Here is a 26,756-nt window from a genome sequence, read left to right as displayed (position 1 = left end):
TCTCGTTAATGGGTCTAGACATGGTTTTTTCCACTCCACCAGAGGGCTCAAACAGGGTGACCCTCTTGCTCCCGCCTTATTCATTTTAGGAGCGGAGGTGCTGTCCCGAATGCTAAATAATCTTCATAGCTACCACTTCTACCAGGGTTTCCATATGGCGAAAAGAGGCCCACAGATTAATCATTTGAGTTTTGCAGATGACGTTATCATCTTTATCTCCGGAAGGAGGGAAACTCTTCAGATTATCATGAAGACCTTGACCCTATATGAGCAGACATCGGGGCAAATTATAAACAAGAATAAGAGCCACTTCATGATGCATTCCAATGCGCTCCAAGACAATGTGGATATGGTGAAACAGGTTACAGATTTCACTCAAAAGCATAGTCCCATCACCTACTTAGGATGCCCTCTCTACATTGGCAGGCAGAGAGTCATGTACTACAAGGACATGGTTTCTAAGGTTGTCAACAGAATTAGAGGGTGGCATTCCAAAATCCTCAGCTACGGCGGTAGAGCTACACTTGTGAGATATGTACTTCAGTCGCTCCCCATTCACCTCCTTTCAGCCATTACTCCTCCTAGTACTACTCTTAAGCAGATTGAGAGAGTTACCGCTGATTTTTTCTGGGGGTGGAAGGATAATAAGAAAAATTACCATTGGTCTTCATGGAAAAATCTGTGCTATCCTTATGATGAAGGAGGTATTGGGTTGAAGAGAACTACAGATGTCTGCAAATCTCTCCAGTTCAAGCAGTGGTGGATATTTAGAGCTAAACAGACGCTATGGGGTGATTTCCTTAGAGCCAAATACTGTCAGAGAGCCAACCCCATCACCAAAAAATTCCATTCTGGGCAGTCGCGTGTGTGGAAACATATGATGCACAACAAACACACTGCCGAACCTCACATTCAATGGAGGCTACACTCGGGTTCGTGTTGTTTCTGGTGGGACGACTGGCTAGGTGTCAGACCATTAGCAAACTATAGATACGAGCTGGGAAGAGCGAACAATGCTAGGGTGGCTGATTTTCTTATAGATGGGCAGTGGAACATCGACATGCTAAATCAGTTGGCTCCAGCGCAGCTCATTACTCTCATAACTTCTACCACACTACAGACGCAAGAAAACAAATCGGATCAGGCCATTTGGAAGTTGAATACCAATAGAAGCTTCACCTACTCTTCAGCATGGAAGCTTGTGAGGAAACACAAGACCAAGACACTCTCCGACCACTACACTTGGCACAAAAACATACCCTTTAAATGCTCTTTTTTGCTGTGGAGGGCTTTTAGAGGCAAGCTGCCCACGGAGGAAAAGATCGTTGCATTCGGCCATGTTTCCACTCCATGTTGTTGCTGCCACAGCCCAGGTCCGGACACCATAGAACACATTTTTAGCACGGGCCAATTTGCTAGGAATATTTGGCGCTACTTCTCAGATTCCCTAGGCATCAAACATGAAGTCACGCCCCTCAAACCCCTTATTATGAGCTGGTGGCTTCACAAGTACCGCACAGAAGCTCACAAACTTATCCTTCACTCCACCCCAATATTTATATGTTGGAATTTGTGGAAGAATAGATGCGCGAGCAAATACGGGGGGAAGAGTTCTAGCTTGGCGAGAGTGAAATTTGCAGTTTTCAAGGACATCTCTAATCTTCTTAGAATCGCATACCCCTATATCCATTGGCCTTCGAACTGGATCCACACTATCTCCTACATAGATAAGTGTAGTCATGAGATGAAGATTACCCAAGTCTCATGGATTAAGCCACAACTCGGTTTCGTTAAGCTAAATACTGACGGTAGCGCGTTGGGTAATCCGAGGGCTATTGGGGGGTGGCATTATAAGAGATCACATGGGTAATTTCCTCTTCGCTTACGCCATACCACTAGGGGAGGGAACCAACAATCAAGCTGAACTAGAGGCGGGTACTTATGGGCTTAGATGGTGCATTCAACAGGGCTTCCATCATGTTATCCTAGAAGTTGACTCGGAGTTGCTCACTAAATGGATCAATCACCAGATGAAACCTCCGTGGAGCCTTCACCAGGTAACTCATAACCTTGTTGATATTACCAAATTATTTGCCTTCTTTTCTTGCAGACATGTATACAGGGAGGTAAACTTCACTGCGGATGCTCTCTCCAAGCACAGTCACACTCTTACCATTCCAGGCCACTACACTACCCTCCAGCAGCTACCTCGTGGTATTCGAGGATACTACATGCTAGATAGAATCGGCCTACCTAGCTTTAGGCGGAGGAAGACCAAACGGATTAAGAAGCCTCCATGATCTACTACTTTGTTTTGCATCCTTGGATTGATCACCCAATTGCAGTGTTTGTGATTCCCCATGTTATAATTTTAGTCATGTTCTTTGATGATTCTCGTTTACGCTAAAATTTTGTTGTATATATAGCTTTTATGAAGATTATCTCCTTTTATATTTAGATTTTTCCTTTACTATGTAAAAGGAGAGTCTCCCTTATTTATGTTTTTCTAGTTTCTTTGTATCGAGAGGAGTCCTCTCCTTTAGGTGCATAGTTTCTAGGATCCTTTTTTGTGTGCTTGTATCGGGGATGAGCTGATTGACCTTATTAGGAATATCGGCTTATGAACCACCATAGGATTGGAGGTTAGGTTTATGCCCCCCTCAGTGTATCTTTCTATTTTTATATATAATACAGCTTGGGGGTGAGCGGCTCAACTCCTGGCCGCGCATGAGAGGTGGGAGCCTCGTGTATGGTCTGTTCCCATATAAAAAAATGTGAAATGGCTAAACTACCCTCAACTTAATTTTATTGATGAATAGTAGACAAGTCGATCCTAGATTTCTGCTCGCACTTCTAACAATAAATAATAAATAATATAATAAAGGAAACTTATAGAAATTTAGGAGCTAATTACTTATATATACTCTAATTTTCAATATGACGAATCTTACTAGATTTTCTTGAGTCCAGATACGTCCAGATACATGTATCTCAAGATACATGAGGTTAAAATTAGATGTAATTTATTCTAGATAAACTGTATCCAATTGGATTCGCATGTTTTTGGGACACATAGACAAATCTTGCTCACCTCCCTCTCATCTAGCTCGCCACTCTCCAATATTTTTGGTATTCCATATACATGCAAATCATACTAGATATATATAGATACATGTATTTAGTGTATATCTAGTGTGATTCACATGTATATGAGATACATAACTATCTCACTTTTCTCCGTCCCCATCTCACTCGCTCTCTCCCTATTTTTAGTATATCAAATAGCAAGTGTATCTAGGTGTACCTTCTTCAATATATAGTAGAAAATTCTTAATTAGTAGTAAGATACGTAATTATTTAAAACCTGAAAGTATAGGTAGAATTAGTATATATGGTATAGATGTATGTCTAATAAGGTACTTTCACCATATAATAACTAAATACATGAGTCTTTGTCACAATCCTGATCTGCCGTGAGTGGCAACCACACTAACCCTCCAATGGAATAACCTACTATAACCCAACACTTAACTAATTTAAAGGACTAATCATGCAAATAAATGAATAAAATAGTCTAAACAAATGAAAGGTCTGAGTTCCCATAAAACTCAATCAAGTCTATCAAAATATTGCAGAATTAAAATTACTAGAGCCTGAAAGTCATTATACTAAAATTCTAACAAAGTCTAGAATTGAGGGGATGCAATCCCAAACAAGAAATAATAATTGTTGTCTATGAAATGTTTGAGTCCGAAGAGATGGACAAAGCAATAAAGAAGAATCCATGGCAGTTTGGAAGAACTAACTCTCCCTTGAATTCAAGTAGTGGAAGTCACACAACTTAGGTCTTTCAACAGTCGCCTGAGTATGTTCTATACTCAACAAAAATAAAGACAAGTCTAGAATCAGTACACAAAATGTAGTATACTGATAGGATCACACTGCTACTTCTACTAAATAAAATATGAATAAGAAGCCACAACTTAGTAAAGCAGATAATAAACAATTATATCAACACACCAGACTCTAGTCCTTACATTCGAATATTTATACACAATAAGCATGATCAATCACAACATAACAACCAATTCAGTTCTCTCATTGAACCCACACACAAACTGTTAATGTATCAATGTGGTACCCAATCCCAATCATAGTTAGTATACCAACGTGGTACCCGATCTAATTGTACCAGTGTGGCATCCAATATAAATATACTGGCATGGTACCCTATATAAATATACCGTCGTAGTACCCAATCCAATAGAAAATTACATATCACAACCACTACTGACACTCAATTTTGACCTTATACAATTCGCATTAATAATCGAGTTTCTTCAATTTTGAACAGTCTGAAATAATCGTCTTTAGAATATTTAAAAATGCATTAAATATTTTTTCAAATAGTTATTGTAATTTTTAGAAATAATTATAATCATATGTTATATATAGATTTGTATGTAATTTTCAATTTTTATATAAGTATTTAGAAACGACCACCAAAATAGTGTTTAGTTTAAATATGTATTTATTCTTCTCAAATTAGTTAATTTTATAATTGTGTATAGTTAGTTTTCTACTTTAAATGACTAACTTATGTGTTGATAATTAAATGATGAGTATTCATCTTATTTCAATTATGGTTGAACTCGCCAATTAATTCAATTTTGACCATATTCAAATTCAATTGGCTAGACTTGTAATATAATCAGCCCTCCAATTTGGCCAAGTTCGCAATTCACATAGCTATATCCTAAACCTTATTTCTTGAAATATTACATATCACACTCCCCATACAAGCGCACTCCTTTTCCCCAAAGACCAGAACGCTAGCTCTCTCACGGGCCCCTCTTTCTCTCGTTCTTCTTCTTCTGCCTGGCGACATCAGCCCATAACCTAGCAGTTCCAGCTGTCAAATGGCGCTGACCCCATCACCCTCACATTCCTTTTACCCTCTTGCAGGATTTCCAAAAGCTTCATTCACTGTTCAGCTTTGGGAAGGAGGAAAATCTCAAAGACCATTGGATGCAAGCTTGGTCCATTGGATTGTCACCTTCAATGACATCATCCCTTATCACTCCAAGGAATTCAAAATTCCTCCCCCTTTTTTCAATGAATATTCCCCAAAAATGCCCCAATCTTTCCCTATAAATAGCCCTCTTCTCTCAATGATTAAGGAAGCGGATAGAGAAGTTGAAGGTTGGAGAATAATATTCTTAGAAATCAAACCACCAAGGTTTGAGCCTCACATTTTTTATTTTATTTCAAGTTCTTTTGCTCATTTTTTGGGAGATTTGAAGTTACGAAAATTAGACGAGAGAGATAGAGAATTTCCAATCAGATACGAACAAAAGAATTTTTTTAACACTGAAATAGAATCGAAAAATCAAAAGAAAACAAAGGGTTAATTTCTTCTCGAGCTTTAGGTATATTGCCTGTTTCTTGGGTCAAAGTGTCGCTTGTGGTGGTGAGGAAGCTTTCGAGTCTCGTAATCCCAGTTTACTGCTCTGAAAAAGGTAAACTCATTTCTGTTCTTGGTTCGTTCTAGTTACATTTATTCTTGTGTTGCTTGTAAATATATTGTGGGTTTTGACTGAAGATTGAATTAAGTCTTAGTCTTTCTCCCAGTGATTTTCATATCAGTAGCTTATTGTTATATTTTAGTTGAATATAAATTATGTATGTTGTTTCTGTTGCTATCATAAAGAAGTGTTACTCGATTTGTATTTAAATCTTCACTCTCTCTTGTTGTTTTGAGCTTAGTTCCACCTGCATTCGCTATAGTATGATTCTGCTCTTACCTTATTTAGATTCTAGATTATGGTATGTCTTAAGTTTACTATGTTATTGTTGCAGTTCAAGTTTAAATTTTTAGATTGTAATTTGTCTTGAGTTTGTGGCTGTTTAAGCTCGCTTTTGTTAAAGACTCCGATTTCCTATTCAAATTGGCTTAATAATTTTTCTTCTGTCATGATCAATCTGTCTTGTTTCCATTATTTAATCCATCGAACTTGCGGCCAGCTTCTTTATTATTGGACTTCTTGCCTTAATTTTCTTATGTTGAACATTGTGAAATAAGATGAAGAATTGTTCTCTTTGTCTAGTTGTTTTGGATTTTACTGTGAGTAGTTAACTTAGACGAATATTAGTTGGCCAGTTGATTTTGTTTCTTGTTTAGGTGGCCAGATTATATGTCTCTACTTTCTATCCGTTTAAGCCTTATGCTCGTCTAAAGTTTGGTCACATATCATTTACGTATCATTAGTTTAGTAGCTATTTAAATCATGAAGTTATTTGTCGAGTATGATTTATTTGATTTTAGTTTGGTTTAGCATCTTGTAACGATATGCATGTTTTGTTTATCATTATGGTAGCATCTGTGTGGCTTCTTCACTCCTCCAGTAGCTGGAGCAGATTTTCTGGCAGCTTTTGTTGCCAATTGTTTCATTGGAGCTTTGCCTCCAGTTGATTTATGAGTAGTTTGCTTTGTACGAGCCATTGAAAATTTTGGGTTTTCAAAGGATTTAGGATTTAGACCCAAAACTCAAGATCATTATAGATCTAGATCTAAATATCAAATTCCGGCGAAGCTCTAATTTTTTCGGCGAAACCTTTTTTTTTCTTCAGGTGTACAGATCTGGATTTCCGGTGACGAGCAACCGCTACAACTGCTGCAACTCAACTTCATACGCCGACGTGAACAGTACTATGACGTGAGCAGTATTTTCCGGCGGCAACCAGGTTCATTTCTACCGGAGTTGGTACCTCCGGTTTTTACATCTTTATATATCTATTCTTTGTTCATATACTTATCGTTATATTTTGCCGACTTTAGACCCCCGAATAATTTATTAGTTCATACGCATTTTCGTGGCTTTGGATAGTGATGGTAGACTAGGATCATGTTCTCGCTCATGGACGGGGATGAGGGTAAGGAGGGGTAAGTGGGTTAAAGGAGCGTCTAGATTGAGAATAGGTTCTTGGAACATTGGGACGTTAACGGGTAAATCCATAGAACTTGTTAAGATTCTAAAAAAGAGGAAGATTAATATAGCTTGTGTCCAGGAGATAAAATGGGTAGGCTCTAAAGCTAAGGAGGTAGACGGGTATAAGCTTTGGTTTTCTGGTAAATCAAAGTATAGGAATGGGGTAGGCATTTTAATAGACAGTGATTTAAGGGATCAGGTGGTGGAGGTTAGGAGAGTCAATGATTGGATGATGTCGATTAAAATGGTCGTTGAAGGGATCACGTTGAACGTTATTAGTGTTTATGCGCCGCATGCGGGCTTACGCGAGAAGGATAAGAGGCGCTTTTGGGAGAATTTGGACGAGTTAGTGGTAGGCACACCACCTACTGAGAAGCTTTTCGTGGGAGGGGATTTCAATGGGTACATCGGGTCTATTTCAGGAAGGTATGATGATGTGCATGGGGGCTTTGGCTTCGGGGACAGAAATAGAGGAGGAATCTCACTTTTGGATTTCGCAAGAGCTTTCAAGTTAGTGATAGCCAACTCGAGTTTCTCAAAGAAGGAGGACCACTTGGTAACCTTCCATAGCTCAATGGCTAAAATCAAATAGATTTTTTACTCCTTAGGAAGGATGATAAAGGTTTGTGCAAAGACTATAAGGTCATCCCGATCGATAACCTTACAACCCGACATAAGCTCTTAGTGATGGATTTAGGGATTAAGATGACAAAGATGAGGAGGGTCGGGGAAGAACGACCTAGGATCAGATGGGGGAGTTTGACAACGGTTAGTGCCCTAGAGATGGGAGAGAAATTGAAGGGTATGGGGGCCTGGGATAGTAGTGGGGATACGAACGGTATGTGGGATAGGACAGCTAGTTGTATTAGGGTTGTAGCAAGGGAAGTGTTAGGAGTCTCGACAAGTAGTCGTAGACGGCATCGAGGGAACTGGTGGTGGAATGGAGAAGTGCAAGGGAAAGTGGAAGCAAAGAAGGTGGCGTATGCTAAGTTGATGGAGAGCAAGGATGAGGTGGAGAAGTGGAAGAATGGGGAACTGTATAAGATAGCGAGGAAGGAGGCGAAGTCGGCGGTTACAACGGCAAAAATGGTAGCTTTTGAACGCCTTTATGCTGAACTAAAAGAGAAAGGCGGGGACAGGAAATTATTCAGGCTAGCCAGGGCTCGAGAGAGAAGGGCACGCGATGTGGATCAAGTGAAGTGCATTAAAGACGAGCACGGATAAGTATTGGTAAAGGAGACCCTTATCAAACAAAGATGGCAGTCATACTTCCATAAACTTTTGAATGACATAGGGGACAGAGAAATTGTGTTGGGAGATTTGGAACATACAGGAAGGAGTCACGATATTGGGGGTTGTAGGAGTATTACGATCGATGAGGTTAAAGGTGTTGTTCGAAGGATGCGCTGGGGAAGAGCGACTGGACTTGACGAGATCCCTGGAGAATTTTGGAAGAGTGCGGGCTCGGTAGGTTTGGAATGGTTGACTAGGTTATTTAATGTCATTTTTATGACTGCAACGATGCCCGTAGAATGGAGGTCGAGCATTATGATTCCTTTATACGAAAACAAAGGGGATAGCCAGATTTACGACAACTATAGAGGTATCAAGCTTCTAAGTCATACTATGAAAGTGTGGGAAAGAGTGGTGGAGATGAGGGTGAGGAGAGGTGTGTCTATTTCAGAGAACCAGTTCAGATTTATGCCGGGACGCTCAACTACGGAAGCCATTCATCTTATGAGGAGACTAATAGAGCAATATAGGGAGAGGAAGAGAGACTTGCATATGGTATTCATCGACTTAGAAAAGGCTTACGATAAAGTTCCACGAGAGATTCTATGGAAATATTTGGAGGCTAAAGGTGTACCGTTAGCGTACATAAGGGTGATCAAGGACATGTACGAGGGTGCCAAAACCAGGGTAAGGACAGTAGGAGGAGACTCAGAACACTTCCCAGTTGTGATGGGGTTGCATCAAGGATCAGCTCTTAGTCCGTTTCTATTTGCCTTGGTGATGGATGTATTGACGCAGCAAATTCAAAGTGAGGTGCCATGGTGTATGCTTTTTGCGGATGACATAGTCCTCATCGATGAGACTCATAGCGGAGTTAACGCTAAGCTGAAAGATTGGAGACGCACCTTGGAGTCTAAAGGGTTTAAGCTGAGTAGGACCAACACAGAGTACCTAGAGTGTCAGTTCAGTGAGACACCTCAGGAGGTTGGCGCGGAAGTAAGGCTCGGGGACCAAGTCATCCAAAAGAAAAGTAGTTTTAAGTACCTTGGTTCTATAATGCAAAGTAGCGGGGAGATCGACGAGGATGTCATACATCGTATTGGGGCAGGATGGAGGAAATAGAGGCTCGCCTCCGGTGTGTTGTGTGACAAGAAGGTGCCACCACAGCTTAAAGGCAAGTTCTACAAAGTGGTGGTTAGACCAGCTATGTTATACAGGGCGGAGTGTTGGACAGTTAAGGTCTCCCACGCGCAAAAGATAAAAGTTGCCGAGATGAGAATGTTGAGATGGATGTGTGGGCATACCAGGAGCGACAGGATTAGAAATGAGGCTATTCGAGACAAGGTAGGAGTGGCCTCGGTGGAAGACAAGATGCGGGAGACGCGACTGAGATGGTTTGGGCATGTAAAGAGGAGAGTCTCAGATGCACCAGTGCGGAGATGTGAGAGGTTGGCCATGGATGGTTTCAGAAGAGGTAGGGGTAGTCCGAAGAAATATTGGGGAGAGGTAATCAGACAGGACATGGTGCATTTACGACTTACTGAGGACATGACCTTAGATAGGAGGGTGTGGAGGACACACATTAGGGTAGAAGGCTAGTACATAGTGGCATTATTCCCCCTTATTCGTAGGCGTATTAATGCACTATGATTTCTTGTACTCTGATTTATGGTATTTATGTTATTATCTAATAATACCTACTATTTTTTGTGCTTTGATTATTTCGTTATCTACTTATCTATTTTTAATATTCTTGTCTGACCTTTTTCTATGCTTCTATTGAGCCGAGGGTCTTTCGAAAACAGCCGTCCTACATTGGTAGGAGTCAGGTCTGCGTACATTTTATCCTCCCCAGACCCCACGATGTGGGATTTCACTGGGTGGTTGTTGTTGTTGTTGTTGTATCTTAATCAAATATAAAAACTATCAATTTCTCCATTTTTTGTTCTTTCCTACTTTTAATTACTTGCTAAGTTGAAGAAACAATGGCTAAATCTGTCCTGTTTAGACTATTAAAATGTGTTGTGAAGATTAGGATGATAACTATCTAAGCACATGTTTACTGTGAACCTTTTGATAGCTAAATTATGATTGTTTTTAGTCATTGTAATGCTAAACTTGCTAAATGATTTATTATTTGTAATGAAATTGAATTTGGTTTAAAATATGGTATTTGATAATAATAGCTTTGTGCTGAACCATTTTATTAGTAGAAAGTGTTAATCTTTATCTTATCACTAGTTCTAGTCTCTATTAGAAGCAGTATTCAAGAGTATTCATTTGATTTTTAGGATGTAGTAGTCTTTTCCTGTTCTTTTTTTACCTCATCATATGATTGTTTTGTGTTTGGCAAATTGATTTAGCCTTATTTGAGTCTTTCATGCATAAATGTCACTGTTTAGGATATACATGTTTACTGTATCTTAGTGCTCCTACTTGCCATGTAAATTTATAATTGTATTTATGGTTTATTCTCATCATAATATTCCAATAGTTGTTGAATGAAACACCTAATTTATCTCATTAGTTAATTAAATTTTGAATTATCAATATTGTTTATGTTTGACTATATTCGAATGTATTGAGTGGTTTTAGTGATTGTTCATTCTCTTAAAATGTGTTAGAATAATTCTATCTCATGTTACTTAGCTAATGTGATTTTATTTTGTTACATGTGAACTCTACCCGAGTCCCTTATGGATTATTTTTCCTCTATGCATTTCCGAGTTTGAGCCATGGAGGCTCAAATTTCTCTTATCGAGTCAGCCTCATTCTTATTTTGGAAATGGAAGCCAATGTACAGGTCTCCGAAGCTGATTTAAAAGTGTTGAAGATCGAAGTTGGGCTCTATACTGCTAAGATACAATGTATATGCATATGATATACGCCCTATATACATGATACAACAGGGGTATAAAGCCATTGTATACAGTGTATACATGACAGAAATGGGTCAAAGCCCAAGTGCAGCAGCAGTCCAAAAGAATTGATGATAAAGATGGTCTGAAACCCATTGATCTAACAGACCTTTTGTTAGAAAATTAGGACAGGTTCAAGATTGGGCCTATTAAGCCCAACTGTTTGAATTTGGACAAAAAACCTAAATTTATTATTTGTTCTATGTAATTGTTTATTCTTGTGATTGTTATTTGTTAACGCTAACTCAATTTTTAGATTAATCTAATTAAATTCCCCTAGAAGCTAATTTTTTTTATAAGGGTGCTTTCCAGATTTTATTGGCTCTCGTTCTTTATTTATTTAAGTGTTTGATCAAAAATCCTTTACTTGTTCAAAAATTCTCAAGTTATTATCTGTTAGAAACAACTCAAGTGTTTTTCCTTAATTATATTTTACTCGAGTATTAATCACTCCTAATTTGCTTTAAATATTTTGAGTTTTTGTTTTCCTTCAAATAATTTTAACGTTTGCTTTTCTTTTTTCTACTTAGTCACTTTTTTTCGATAAAGTTTATTATATGTTAGAAACAATTCAAGTGTTTTTCCTTAATTATATTTTACTCGAGTATTAATCACTCCTAATTTGCTTTAAATATTTTGAGTTTTTGTTTTCCTTCAAATAATTTTAACGTTTGCTTTTCTTTTTTCTACTTAGTCACTTTTTTTCGATAAAGTTTACTTTCTTTATAAATTATTCCAAGTATCTTAAGTTGACATGTCTTTCAAATATTTTTCAAACGTCTTTATTATTTATAAGTATTTTTTTCAAAATTAGTCAAATAGTTTTCAAATCGCCGGATAACCACACGTTGGTGGCCCCTTTGAGTGTTAACACCTCAAAGTGAAAATTTGAATTCTTATCCTTTTTTTTAAAATTTTTAAGACTTAATATGTTAAAAAATTTTAAATTAAGTTTTTTTAATTTTTTTTAAAAAAATTAAGTGACGACTCATTTTTAAGTTGTTATTTTCTAAAAGTTGAAATCAATTTTAAAATTATTTTTCAACATATAACAACCACAATGAATAACAATCTTAGTTGTACATCAAGTAACACATTCATTGCATGCAATTTGATCACAATTACCATTTCAATTCATGTTCATTTTCCCCTATCATATATCATGCATACGATACTAACGAAATAGTTAACAAGCATATATAACATAAACAGGAAAAATACAGCCATTACCTACCTCGATCAAGCTTGAATGCTCTAAAGAATCTAAGCTTCCCTTTTTGAAGTGTCTTGACTTGTTCTTGGTCTAAAACAAATACAAAATATAATAACTAATGATTAATGGCATAAATTATCCGAGTTATAACTCAAATCCTAATCATTGGCCAATTTCATGATCATCCCACCCTACTGGAGCTTTTTTCACCATTAATTTCTGGTTAATAGCCCTTCCCTAAGATACTCACTATAGATTCTAAGATCAAGTATCAAAATACAAGTCAGGGGAGTAATTAACGTATCTTTATCGCAAAAATTGAAGAAAAATTAAAGAAAATAGGCCTAAGTCACCTCTCTCTCTTTCTCTCCCAACAATGAAGTGGCAAAAATAAAAACTATTTTGGGGATTTCTGTCTTTAATTCGTGACTGGCCCGCTATAGCGGCCACCAACCCGCCATACAAGCTTGACGGAGACAAAGACTCGGAAATTCTCTCCCAAACCCCCATTTCGCAATACAACCTCAAACTTTGACATTCTAAAATAACCCTTTCATGCCAAGTTCGATATCAAGGGTTCTACTCACCTGAATTCATTTCCGATAAGTCCTACGGACTCCTTAACACCTTATCTATTATAAAATCAAATACAAGCTTAGACATTAACCCCAATCCATTACTAGATAGCCCACCTTACATAGATTTCATGTGAGACTGGTCTAACCTGAAAATTTTAAGTTACTACCCAAAAAAAATTCTGGCTCAATTCTTTCATCATCCGGTCTACTCATAACGATCGGAACGAGTTGTTACAACATGTGTTAGCATGGGGCCCCAAATATGTTGCTCAATAGGTCTTAATTTATGTGACACAAATGAAATTTGGAAAGCCACCCAAATTTTTGTATAGTATAATTTAACAATAATTTTAAGTTGTTAATTATTGTGACTTATAGTTACATAATTTTTAAATAATATGTTACTCTCTCTGTCCAACTTATGTGGCACAGATAGAATTTGGATAGTCAACCAATTTTTTATATGATTTTTACAGATTTTAATTTGTGATTTATAGTATTTTACATTAAAAAATGTTAACCTTTTATATTTATTAATATATCAATTTAAAGCCTTTTTTGAATTCTTAATGAAATGATTTATAACAATATAAATATTTATAACTTATTTTGACACACAAATTTCATGACCTTCCTTTCATTTTTAAACATTGTAATCAATTAAATACCATCACATAAATATAAATAAATAAAATAATATTTATAATTAAATATTGACAGATGATAAATTCTACTTATATTAAGGGGATTTTATTAAGAGCAACAACAATATTTATTATTAGTCCAAATTTATGGTGCTCATATGTACAAATCCATTATGAGCTGATTGCACCAAGAAAATATTTTACTCCCTTCGTCTATTTTTATTTTTTTACGATATTAATATTAGAAATAAATACTCACTTATATTTATTCAGTTTAAAACTCAAAAGATAATTTATTACTTATTTATTATTCTCTGAATCAATTAGAAAATATATTTTTATAATTTTTTTCTTTTGCAAATGAAAACAAAACTTACTTTGTATCTAAAATTTTATTAAATTTTTTATAAAAAAAATTTAATAAAAATTAAACAGCGAAATATGATACAAAAATTAAAACATTAAAATTAAGTTTAAACTTTGTAGTATTTTTTATAATTTTTTTCTTTTGAAGAAATAAATAGTCCTCCATGTTATTTTATTAGTATTAATATATCATGTGGGTTTCATACAAGATTGAAAAGTATTTGTTTACGAAATAAATCAGTCTTGATGATACCATGTAATGTAAGTATCATAGATAGCTAAAGTGACCAGTTTATTTATTAAAATATAAGTTAATAGAGACATATTTTTATAATTTTTAAATTTTTGCAAATACAAATAAAATTATATCTAAAATATGACTCCATTTTTTATCCTTTATTTACAAGTAAAGCTTGCTAAAAGAGATAAAAATTAAAGTATCAAAATGAACATGTCCTCTATGATACCTTGTTAGTATATGATATATACTTGATCGGTATTGTAGAGGATTGAACCCTTTTTTGAAGGAATAAACAATCTTCTATAATACTCTGTCAATATATGATATATATCAGTTGAGTGTGACAGATGACTAGAGAGTGTTTTCTTCTGAAGGAATAAGCAAGTCGTTTATGATATTCTATCAGAGTATGATATATACCATGTGAACATCATACAAGGCTAAGTAATATTTTTATTGAATGAATTAATCTGTCATCTATAACACTCTAACAGTATATGATATCATAGATGATTGATCACTATTTTTTTAAAGAATAAACTGTGAGTCCTCTATGATATCTTACCAATATATGATATATCATATGAGTATCATAATATACCACAATAATATATTTCAAAGACTAATAGTATACTATATGCTAGAATAAATTATTTTTTGAGATATAAATAAATAAATATTATACTATATGAGTCCTCTTCTGAATTGATATAGATAAAAAGAGAAATAAACAAAAAGAGTCAAAAGATACGTAGAATTAGATTATGTAATGACATGTTCCCGTCGTTATGGATAATCATTTGGGAAAGAAATTTGGGCCAGAAAACTTTCGACTAGTAACTTAAAAATTTCGAGTCTAGGCCAGACTTGATCAAAATCTGAATTAGGTGAGGTATGGGGTAATATGATAATGGATGAGAGATTAAATTATGAGTTTGATCATTTGATTTGATAGCCAAGATATTAAGGAGCATGTACAACTTTACGAAATTGAATTCGGGGGAGTAAAATTTCCATAATTGATCTTGGCATGAAAGAATTGTTTTGAAACGTCAGGATTGAGAGTACAACTGTTATGACGAAAAAAGAGTGTATCAATTTCAACTTTATAGAGAAAAAAACAATTTTAGTAAAAGAAGAGTCGCCACATAATTTTTTAAAGAAATTAAGAAAACTTGATTTAAAAGACCCTAATAGATTTAGGTCTTAAAAATTCAGAGAAAAAAGGTACGAGGTTCATATTACTATTTTGAGAAGATTTTAGCACTTAAAATAGCCGCTAACATGCGGTTGTCCAACAATTTAAAAATTATTTGAATAACTTTGGAAAAATATGTTTTAGCAATAATTGAAGCATTAAACAATTTGAAAGAAATATAAATTTTTAAATATTTAAGATAATTTATAAGAGTAATAGGCTTGGTATAAAATAATTAAATAAAAGAGGAATAATTTAAATAAATTATTTAAATGAAACAAATGATCATGAAAAAAATGGTTTCTCTTCAAGGAATTTAATTAAGTTAAACTAAACAATTAATGTTAGAATTAATACAGGATAAATAAATATTATTAACTAATTAAATGAGAGTAAAGACAATAGAAATTAGTGATGCCTCAAAGAAAACAATTTAGTTTTTAACATCAAACTACCCAAATATATATCAATAAAAAATATTTTAAAATAGACGGGATAAAAATATTTATGTATTCACATTCTTTGGATCAGCGCCGACTTATTAATCGGAAGACAAAAATATAGTATTTTATCATTTTTCTGCTCGGGTCAACTTTCATCATTTCCGAAGGGCCTATCTATCCCTACCCATCCGAAGTTTATTTATTATTATAATCCTAAAACAATCTAAAAGAAATAAACGTCCTAAAAGGTATCTAACATCCCAACTCAATATCCAAGAGGCATTGGACGTACTTATTAAGATAGGTTTTAGACTAAAAAAAATATAGGCATCCTAATTAAACACATCGTCAAACAAAACAAATAAGACGGTATCTAGCACGTAAAATCTCAAATAAGCCTCTATTTTAATTAATTAACATACTTGAAGACACGGATAAGTTGTGAAGGTCATGATATAATTATGTGCGTGTGCATACAATCAGACGTAGGTATCATAAATATAAAAAATTGAATAATATGGGCAAATTTAATTACTAAGGTTATTATAATAAAAGAGGCATGCTTGATAGTTTTAGTTATTAACTAATAGTGTTTCAAATCCTATTAATATGATTTTAGTTAATAACATGCTAAAGATTTATTAAAATACCATAGATATGATTTCTGGATGAAATGAAAATTTATTTTTAAAAAAACGTAGATATGATTTCAAAATGGAATAACACCAGGATATTTATTAAAACCTACTCATAATTTCTATACCCCAATGACATGCTTTCAAGTTAGGAATTATTTCATATTGAAACTACTTAATAATATATTTTGCCAATATTTATTACATCCATTATGACGAGCTAAAAAAATAATTCAACAAGGCCCTTAACACTATAAATACTTAGATATTTATTAGGTCCTATAGACATGATTTATTATATGATATCTAACATAAAACCCTATGCACGTGATTTCTAAATGATTAGTATGTTAAAAATATTAACTAAAATATATATAAACATAATATAATAAAATTGTAACTCCTATAGACGTAATGTTTATACAAATTGGTATGTTAAAAATATTAATTAAAATATATATCGACATGATATATTAAAATTATAAAATCCTACGAGCATGATGTCTAAATGAAATGACATTTAAATCTAAATATGATTGTCATCATATTCAAAATCATTTAGTAGATCCTACACATATAATGTCTAAATAGTTAATATGACAAAGTTATTGTTTGAAACTATAAACATGGTCTTAAGTTTAAAAGGCAAGTTATATTGTAGAAATATCATCAAAGTAATTATTTTAATGAGATTTATCATTTAATAAACAAAGATAACACATATAAAATAGACAAATATATATATATATAAAAAAAATATATGATGATAAACGATATTTAGCGAACTATTCTTAGACTATTTTTTTTATTAAAGCAAATATCTTGTAAAAATTAAAATATTTATATCATGAATAAATGGACCCAAGCATGTGAAAATGAGTAGTATAACTAGATCACATGTATCCTAAGCACACATAAATTCATGATAAACTAAAAAAATAAATAAATACAGCAAGTAGCAAGTATATTCCCTCCCCATGTATTCTCCCCCATTTATTATATACAAAGTTTATTATTACATGCCAAAAATAATTAAGCAAGAATAATACACAAATAGAAATAATAAAACAAGAAACTAAAACCATCTGGATCCTGTTCCAAATGAACTCTTCATGTCTTGAACTTTGAAATCCAAACCCTGCTAAACCATAAAGAAAATACAAGCAATATACAAATATAGAGGTATAATATGATCATATGATTTTACTTCGATAAAGTAAACAAACAAAGCAAGAACATTTTTAAAATAATAAACTAACATATAAAGAAAGGTTGGAACTAACCTGAATACCTTAGTTAGAAAAAATAAGTATATAAAAATCTGAACCGTGAAGACAAACTAGAAACAGAATATCAAAGTATGCTAGAAACTCTTTTGTTTTTGTTGGAGGTGTTAAAATATGAGGTAAAAATATTTTCTTTTCTTTTCTTTTCTTTCTTTGTTTTCTCTTTGTTTTTTCTCTTGTCTTTTTTTTTGTCTCTTTGTGTCTCCCTTTATATGGATAAATCAATGGGTAATCAAAGATCGTAAAATCAACCTAGATAACTGTTAAGATTTCTCATTTCAACTTTTTCCCCAAAAGTTCATGAGATTTAAAGGAGATGCCAAATTTTCAAAACAAATCTGTTTTCCAAGATTCAATTTCAGATTTTTTCAAAAAGTATATTTCAAAAGTCAAAAAGTTTTACCAGAGGGACCCACCATTAGGGCTGTTCAAAACCGTCCGCTACCAATAACACAACCGCAAAATTGGTTTATTGGCTTATTGGTATTGAGTTATCGGATTAGCGGATGGAGAATGGATTTAAATTTTATAATTAACGGCTTATCGGTGTGGGGGACGGATTACTCAATTTTGTTATTGGGTAAACCGTTAATCCGTTAAGAAGTTATTATATTTTAATATATTTTATCCCTAAACATATAAAATATATATAATATTGATAATTTTTATTTGTAAACCTAAAATAAGGGCCAAGCCCATTTAATTAAACAGACCTAGCCAATTTAATTAAATAGGCAGGCCCATTTCTAGTAGAAGCCCTACTAACTTGACTACTTCATTGTTTATTCAGCAGTCCAAACTCCAAACTGAAATAGGTTTATTCAGCAGTTCTTCTTCTTCCGCCCACTTTAGTCTTTAGGGTTTGGGAAATAGGAAGTTCCGCCTACTTTAGGAGTTTAGGTTTTAGAACTTCAAGTCTTCAACAATCAACTCTTCTACAGAGCTTTAGAACTTCAACCTTTGGATTTACTGATCAAGAAAAAAGAAATTATCGAGAGTATGTCTTCTGAAACTTCTTGTTGATTTTACTTTTAATGTATGTGAATTCTTATTGCGTAAATCTGCCTCAGAAATGGGAGATGCTGAAGTTGATTCTTTTTTTTTTTCGGGTTTTAATCTGTTAGAATAAAAAGATAGCAAAAGAACGAAGCAGAGTTTACATTTTGAAGAGCAAAGCTGCAAGATTGCTCAACTGAAATCTATTTTGATCATGTCTCTGCAGCAGCATCGGGACTCTGTTTTCTTTTAGCTGCTCCCAAGAATATCATTGTATAAGTCCTTGATCTTTGCTATCAAAGCTTCTCTGTCGGGTTTGAAGATCAAGTTCTATGCTGAAGTTGATTCTACATGCATGTCTGAAGTTGATTTTTGATGACCATATGCAGATGCTTTGAAGGTAGATGCTGCTTGTAAACCTGGAAATGGCATCACTCTTGTCCAGTAGACACACATGGACATGATTTTGTCTTTCTTTTCTTCTGTCTGCACTGTTTGTGCCCTTTTCTTCCCTGTGGTATACAGTGTGGGTCTTATTTTATCATCTCAAGTGTATTTTATCACCATAGGAAATAAAGATGTACTATCAAGTAAAAATTGATTGGGTTTTGGTGTCTCATAGTGCTAGAGTTGAAATTCAGTTAACCTTCTTGTCCAGGTGTAAGCTCTTAGTATATATGAACTGAAGTCTGAAATTCCATTGAATAACCATGAGCTGTAACTAGTGGCATAAGCAGTATTTTGTGCTAAATCGACTTCGCATCTGCTTTGATTATTTATGATAATTTTGGTATGTGCTTCACTGATTTTGACATTATTAAACTACTGATATAAAATTGATTATCCATATCTTAGCTTATGTTTGAGTTGTTAATTGAAATACAGGGACGCAAAGTCTTAAACTCTTAATCTTCTAGCATGGCTGAACAAAGTGATAAGGTGATAGGTGAAAGTGAGGCTTCAAATGCAGCAAGTCATGTTGAGATAACTCTGTCAGCTAGTGCTAAAAGAAGGAGAAAAAGGTCTGCTGCTTGGGATCATTTTACAGAAGTTGAAACTTCCGAAGGTACGAAAGAAAAATGTAGCCATTGCTGTAAGTTGTACTATTTTAAGTCAAGAGATGGTACGTCGACTCTTCTTGGTCATTTGTCGACATGTCCTAAACTTCCTACTCCTCTTGTTGATAAAAAACAATCAACCATAGGCTTTAAATCTATTCTAGGGGGAAGTCAAGGTGATGTAGCTGTTGTCTCTTGGAAATTTGACCAAGAAGAGTGTAGGAAGGCTTTATGTCGTATGGTAATAGTTGATGAGCTTCCTTTTAGCTTTGTCGAAAAAGAAGATTTTAAAGAATTTATGAAAATGGCTCAACCTCATTTTTGGATCCCTTCCCGTAGTACTGTAACTAGGGACTGTTTTAATTTGTTTAATGAAGAAAAACAAAAGTTAAGGAGGTATTTTATAGAAACAAAACAAAGAATTTGTATTACCACTGACACATGGACTTCTATACAAAGGATCAATTACATGTGTATCACTGCCCATTGGATCGATAGTGATTGGAACATGCGTAAGAAAATACTTAATTTTTGTCCTATTATTAGCCATAAAGGTGAAGATATGGCAAATGGTATTAGTAGGTGCTTACGTGAGTGGGGGATAAATAAGATCTTTACTATCACAGTTGATAATGCAAGCTCAAATGATGTGACAGTGAAAGAATTGTCTAAGCAATTAACGAAAATGGGAACTAATTTAATGAACGGTAATCACCTTCACGTGAGGTGTATGGCTCATATCATGAATCTTGTTGTTCAGGATGGTTTAAAAGAATGCTCTTTGTCTATAGAACGTGTTAGACATGCAGTTAGATATGTTAGGCAGTCTCCTGTGAGGTTGAAAAGATTTCAAGAAAGTTGTGACGATGAACAACTTAGTTGCAAAAAATCTTTATGCTTAGACGTTCCAACTAGGTGGAATTCCACCTACCTGATGTTGAGTAGGGATGTTGAATTTGAGAATGCATTTTCAAATTATGCTTCACGTGAAATTGGCCTGAGACATTATCTTGAAAATTCTTATGTTGAAACTGGAATCACTGCTGGTGAACTTTTGAGTAGTGATTGGGTCCATGTGAAAAGAATTACCAGATTTCTTGAGATATTTTATCTTCTTACTTTGAAAATATCCGGATCACGTTATGTTACGTCAAATATTCATTTTCTTGAAATTTGTGTTGTTGCTGTTTATTTGAATCAATTGATGGCAAGCGAAGACACTGGTTTAAGCGATATGGCAAAAAAAATGCAAGAAAAATTTAATAAGTATTGGGGAGATCCAGCAAAAATGAACAAGATAATTTTCATTTCGTGTATTTTGGATCCTCGTTACAAGCTTGAATCAGTTAGCTATGCACTTGTAAAGATGTTTGGTGAAAAAGGGTCATCTATACAAGCAGAAATAAAGAAGTACATGACTTCATTATTTAGCGAGTATGTAAAATCCAACTCAAAAGGCAGTGTGCTTGCTCAATCTTCACCTTGCTCTTCACTGGACACTTCTACTTCCGGGCTTCCTAACAGTCAAGTAAGTACCCAAAGTACAGGACTTTTAGAATCATTCATGAAAGATCTAAAGAACTATAAAACAGCGAATGGAGGTGTGGATGCTAGAACGGAGTTAGATAAATATTTTGGTGAAGAAACTGAGGATGATAGTAAAGAATTTAACATCCTAAACTGGTGGAAAATGAACTCAGCTAGATTTCCTATTCTTGCTGAAATGGCTCGTGATGTATTAGCTGTACCAGTTTCAAGTGTAGCATCTGAATCTGCATTTAGTACGGGAGGACGTCTTCCTGATTCATTTAGGAGTTCATTGACTCCTAATTTAGTGCAAGCTCTAGTGTGTCTTCAAGATTGGCTTCGAAGTGAAAAATTACAACAATCTGTTAGCGTTGAGGAAGATCTTGATAATCTCGAACAGCTTGAACAAGGTAATGATACTTTTTATTATATTTGTTGTATATTATTATTGTACATGGTTTATACTTATTACACGACTCATTATGATAATTTTCTCTTCAGATTTAGCAAGTGCTGGAAAATATCCTACGCCTACTGTAGTTGACATATAATGTATATGTTCTCATCTTTCTGCTCGAGTTCAGGTTCGCTGCCCAGAACCAGATAATTGTTTCTTATTTCAGCATTTTTATTTGCTTTTAGTTATTATTTTGTTCATTTGAGAAGTGTTTGCGCATTATCTGTTTCAGTATAAATAAATACACTATTTTTGTTTGCTTTCAGCATTTTTGTTTGCTTTTATTTGTTTCATTATCTGTTTCATTTGTTCATCTGTTTTTGTTTGCTTTCAGCATTTTTGTTTGCTTTTATTTGCAGTTTTATATGTTGTTCTTTTTAGGAAATTTTTTAGCTCTAGTTGAATGGTATTTAATAGATGATAGATTATGGTGGGACTTTCAGTTTCAGATACTGCTAATCATGAATATTCAAATTTCATTAATTTCTTGCACTACCTTCTCAAACAGGGATAATGCATATCCAAGACATGCAGCTATGGCAATTGCCCAAGTCGTGATGGCCTTTGGTCATTTCTTCTTTGCCATGGGTTGGCCTGGAGCTATGTACATTGGTACTCTTTTGGTTGGACTTGGTTATGGAGCTCATTGGGCGATTGTGCCAACTGCTGCTTTTGAATTGTTTGGCTTAAAGAATTTTGGGGCTTTGTACAATTTCCTCACTATTGCCAACCCAGCTGGTTCATTAGTATTCTCAAGTCTTGTTGCTAGTAGTATATATGACATGGAAGCTGAGAAGCAAGCTCAAAAGCCACATGAAGGACAGTTGAATTTGGAGTCAGTTTTGACAAGTTTTTTTACACATGGATGAACCTCTGAAGTGTGAAGGGGCCATTTGCTTCTTCTTGACTTCCTTGATAATGTCAGGACTCTTCTTGAATCTTGACTGCAACGGGATGTTTTGTACTTTTATAGGCTTGTATATTTGTGAAAGTGTGAAGTTTAAGTGGCTATAGCCTGTAGGCCTATATATTGTTGTTAATTTGTTCACAACTTTTCATATGACATTGATTATATTGTTGTTACATCTTACATGTTATCATATCACCGATACACCACCCGATAACCGTCCGATAATTGCTAATCCGATACCAATCCAACCGATATCTTATAGGTTGGCTAGCAGATTAGTACTTTTAAAAGCCGATAACCGTTAAGTCAAACCATTAAACATAATAATCCGTCCAATCCGCCCGATAAGCACCCCTACCCACCATAACTAATTGTAAAGAAATTAATCAATTACAGATAAAATAAAGTGATATTTACCATAATAGGAATACTTGAGAATTCAAAAAATAAAAAAGAATAAAATAGGTTTAGAGCTATTTAATTTTTAAGAATATCAATTATACATATTATGCAAAGGAAAATTAATCAAGGAATATTACATCTTACCATAATTATTCCCAAAAATCAAGTAATCAGATGATTGTAAACAATAAATTTTTGAGTCGAGAAAAATAAATAATCAAGATCGAAAAATTGGAGTAACAAAGTGTAATATTTGATTTCAAAATGTAATGCGGTTACAATCTCTATAATAATACTCTGATTCTTCAAATAATATGAAACGCGTTAAACTTGAATTTGAATTTGATTTAGAGTCAAGAGCTTGAATAGCTTGATCTTGAATCTTCGTCTTCGAATTTGGATTTGAATTATTCGTCACGAACACTTGTATGGTTATGACGAACAATAAATATGAACAAGTAACTTGATCTCGAGCTTTTTGATATTTATCTTCGTTCTTGATCTTGAATTTGATTGCTTGAACTTTGTAGCTTTGTAGAGAATTTGCGGCCTTTGATCCACGAGCTCTCTTCTTGCTTCTTGTTCTTCAAAAAAAAACCTCATTCTCAGAATAATGAGGACCCCTATTTATAGTTGTAGGGAGTGGTATGAGGGTGTGATTTGATTGGTTAGTTTGAACTGACCAATCAGATTTATTTGTTGAAGAGTTTTAATTTGATTGGTCAGAACATGTCACATAGACACGTGACATTATTCTAGTGGCTCATTTAATTTGACTTAGATTGCCACATAACTTTGACATGTGGCATGATTTTAGTGGCTTGTTTAATTTGACCTGAATTGCCACCTAACTTTGACATGTGGCATGATTTTAGTGGTTTATTTAATTTGACTTGGATTGTCACCTAATTTTGACATGTGGCATGATTTTAGTGGTTTATTTAATTTGACTTGAATTGCCACCTAACTTTGACATGTGGCATGATTCTAATGGCTTATTTAATTTGACTTGGATTACCATATAAATTTGACAGGTGGTGTGATTTTAGTGGCTCATTTAATTCGACTTGGATTGCCAAGTCATTTGGACTATTTTCTTGAATTTAATATAGTCTAAATTAATTTACGGATTTAAATCAAATATAATTCTAATGTTTACAATGATAAGCAAAATTGTACCAAAATTAAGCTAAATCTACCATTTTTTATTAGTTTAAACATGCTACAAAATCAATTAAGAGAGTAAGATAGGCTGAAATTATATATCAAAGCTACTAAAAATAAATATACGCTTACGACAGATTTAATGTTACTTTGGACAGATATGAGAATTCTACAATTTATTAACACATTAAACTGAAGAATTGGAAAGAGAACATATATGAAACCATTAAGTAGCCAGGAAGTCAGTGAATCATATTCACAACAAATAAGAGTTTTGCAAGAATTAAATAGATGCTCGAACATATAGGAGTCGAATATGAAACGAACCAAACACGAAATATAATCAACCCAACATATACACAGTAATCATAAAAGGAGTATGAACCTTTTAGATCTACTTATAAACAAACAATAATATATAGTAAATAAGATCTAGATGAAACCTTACCAAGACGGATCTGTGGAGATCCGTCTTCGACCTCTTGTCCTGTTAATCTAGCGAGACTCGCCATGGTTGTTGCCGAAGACATCGAAGGAGCGATGTGGAGAAGAGGCAGCAGCACTGACTGTTGCGTGGAGAAGAAGAAGCGGCACTGGCTGCTGGTGTTCGCCGTTGCTGGGCGGAGTTCACCGCTACCGCGCGTCCCTGCTTGCTGCTGCGCGTTGTTGCAGCTTGTCATCGCTGTTGGAGGCTGCTGCTTGGAGCTCACCATCGCAACTGCAGCGTTGGTTGTTACTGCTATTCGTCGGTGAGGAGAGGAAGAGCGAAAGGCGTCGACAGAGAGAAAATAGAGAGAAGAGGCGCGGTGGCAGAGGGATTTTTTGAGAGAGGGGCTGTGGCGGCTTTAGTGAGGGAGAGAGTAAAGGTGGAGACGACAGTGGTTCTCCATTTTTAGATGATGAAGAAAAAAAGTCATCCTCTATGGTTTTGGGTTCTTTTGGGATTAAAAATAGGAAAGAAATGGTCTTTTGATCTGGACTGTTGATTGATTTTGATGAGTGGTTGGGATTGAATCTTGATATTTGAAGGATATGAAATGGATGGATGTGATTAAAAGATGGATTTGATATTTAAATCACTACTTATGTATATACTATGTATGTTTATACATATATAAAACGTACCAAAATAGATGCATAATTAACATAGTTGACCAAAATATACGATAAACTTAATTAGATAATAACTTTAATGCACGTGTATAAAACGTATTAAAATAGATATGTAATATGAATAAGTAAATTATAAAATAAACTTAGTTAACAAATATTGTTATGCCTTATTTTTAATCGAGGTTAGATAAAGCACAACATACAGACTCTAAAAGGATTAATTATTGTATAGAGTCGCCACCTAATTTATTAAGGAAAATAAGAAAAACCTATTTGATGCATGACCTGTATGACTCACGTTTCAATCTGTGAAAAACCAGTTTAGATTCTAGGTAAGGGTTTACATTATTCCAAAGGGAAGGTGTTAGGCATCCTTCGAAATCCATAAAATGTGGTACCCAGCTAGACTTAATTCATCAAAAAGGGAGGAGATAAAATTATTATTTGCAAGTATAACAAACATATATATAAAAATATATACACTAAAATTGTATAAGAATATATGTATAAAAAAAGTATGTACTAAGTAAGTAAAGTATATTATCACCAATTATGTGTAGAAAAATATGAGAAAGGTATATGTATATAAAAAGGGTAATTTTTATGCAATATTAAAATAATAGCCCTTTATTTATATGAACAAAGGACTCTTTTATCATATGAAAAGAAAAATAATTTTAAATATCATTTGCAGAAAATATCTCTGAATACATGTACAGACACTTGGTAAAATATTAATAATGAATAAATTATTATCAAAATAATTTTAAAATATGTGTGTATATATACTACAAAAAATAGAATTCTATTTTATAGTAAACTCAGAGGTGTAACTGTAATAAGTGTTACATTCCTATTAGAACGTCATGGTGATTCGTAAAAAAATCAATTCAATTGTTCAAAAGAGATTTTAAAAGAAAATAGTTTAATTTAAGGAGTCACCATAATTTTAGGATAATTAGAAACCAATCAATTATTTAAAAATGTCTACAAATTCAATGGATTCTAAGTAAGAGGTTCAAGTTATTTCAAAGGGAAGGTATCAGCATCCTTCGAAATCCACAACTGTAGGTCCCAGCTAAACTCAGCTTTTAAATTGAGGAGATGAAAATATTGCGCAAATATGTAATGAAATATACATAAAGAATAAATTAAAACAATAATATAAGGAACAACCTAATGTTTGCCTAACGTCAATAATATACACAATAATAAATTAAATATATTATTTAAACTTAATTCGAATAGCTTTCTTAGGAAACAATTCTGAGTACCTGTAAAAGACTTAATAGAAGTGTTAGTAAGGAATAAATATGATGATAATAATAATAATAATAACTAAAAATAAAATACGTCTTATAAACATGGAAGGCCTTGGAAATCGA

General features: G+C 34.1%; 1 protein-coding gene across 2 annotated transcripts; it reads right to left on the bottom strand.

Annotated features, from left to right (window-relative positions):
• Positions 1-17,278: 17,278 nt before the first annotated feature.
• Positions 17,279-25,185, bottom strand: LOC129893205 (uncharacterized). Of its 2 annotated transcripts, none has more exons than XM_055968698.1 (2): positions 24,702-25,185; positions 17,279-17,596 (listed from the first exon to the last, which is right to left on the bottom strand). In XM_055968698.1, the coding sequence occupies exons 1-2, from the start codon at positions 24,969-24,971 to the stop codon at positions 17,534-17,536; spliced, it is 333 nt and encodes a 110-aa protein (XP_055824673.1). In that variant the 5' UTR covers positions 24,972-25,185; the 3' UTR covers positions 17,279-17,533. The 2 variants fall into 2 exon arrangements, with proteins under 2 accessions (XP_055824673.1, XP_055824672.1); XM_055968697.1 differs by having other exon boundaries at positions 24,707-25,185.
• Between the last annotated feature and the right edge of the window lie 1,571 nt (positions 25,186-26,756).

The sequence above is a fragment of the Solanum dulcamara genome, chromosome 6, assembly GCF_947179165.1.
Source record: "Solanum dulcamara chromosome 6, daSolDulc1.2, whole genome shotgun sequence".
In the NCBI taxonomy this organism is placed as follows: Eukaryota; Viridiplantae; Streptophyta; class Magnoliopsida; order Solanales; family Solanaceae; genus Solanum; species Solanum dulcamara.
This window is presented reverse-complemented; position numbering and strand designations above follow the sequence as displayed.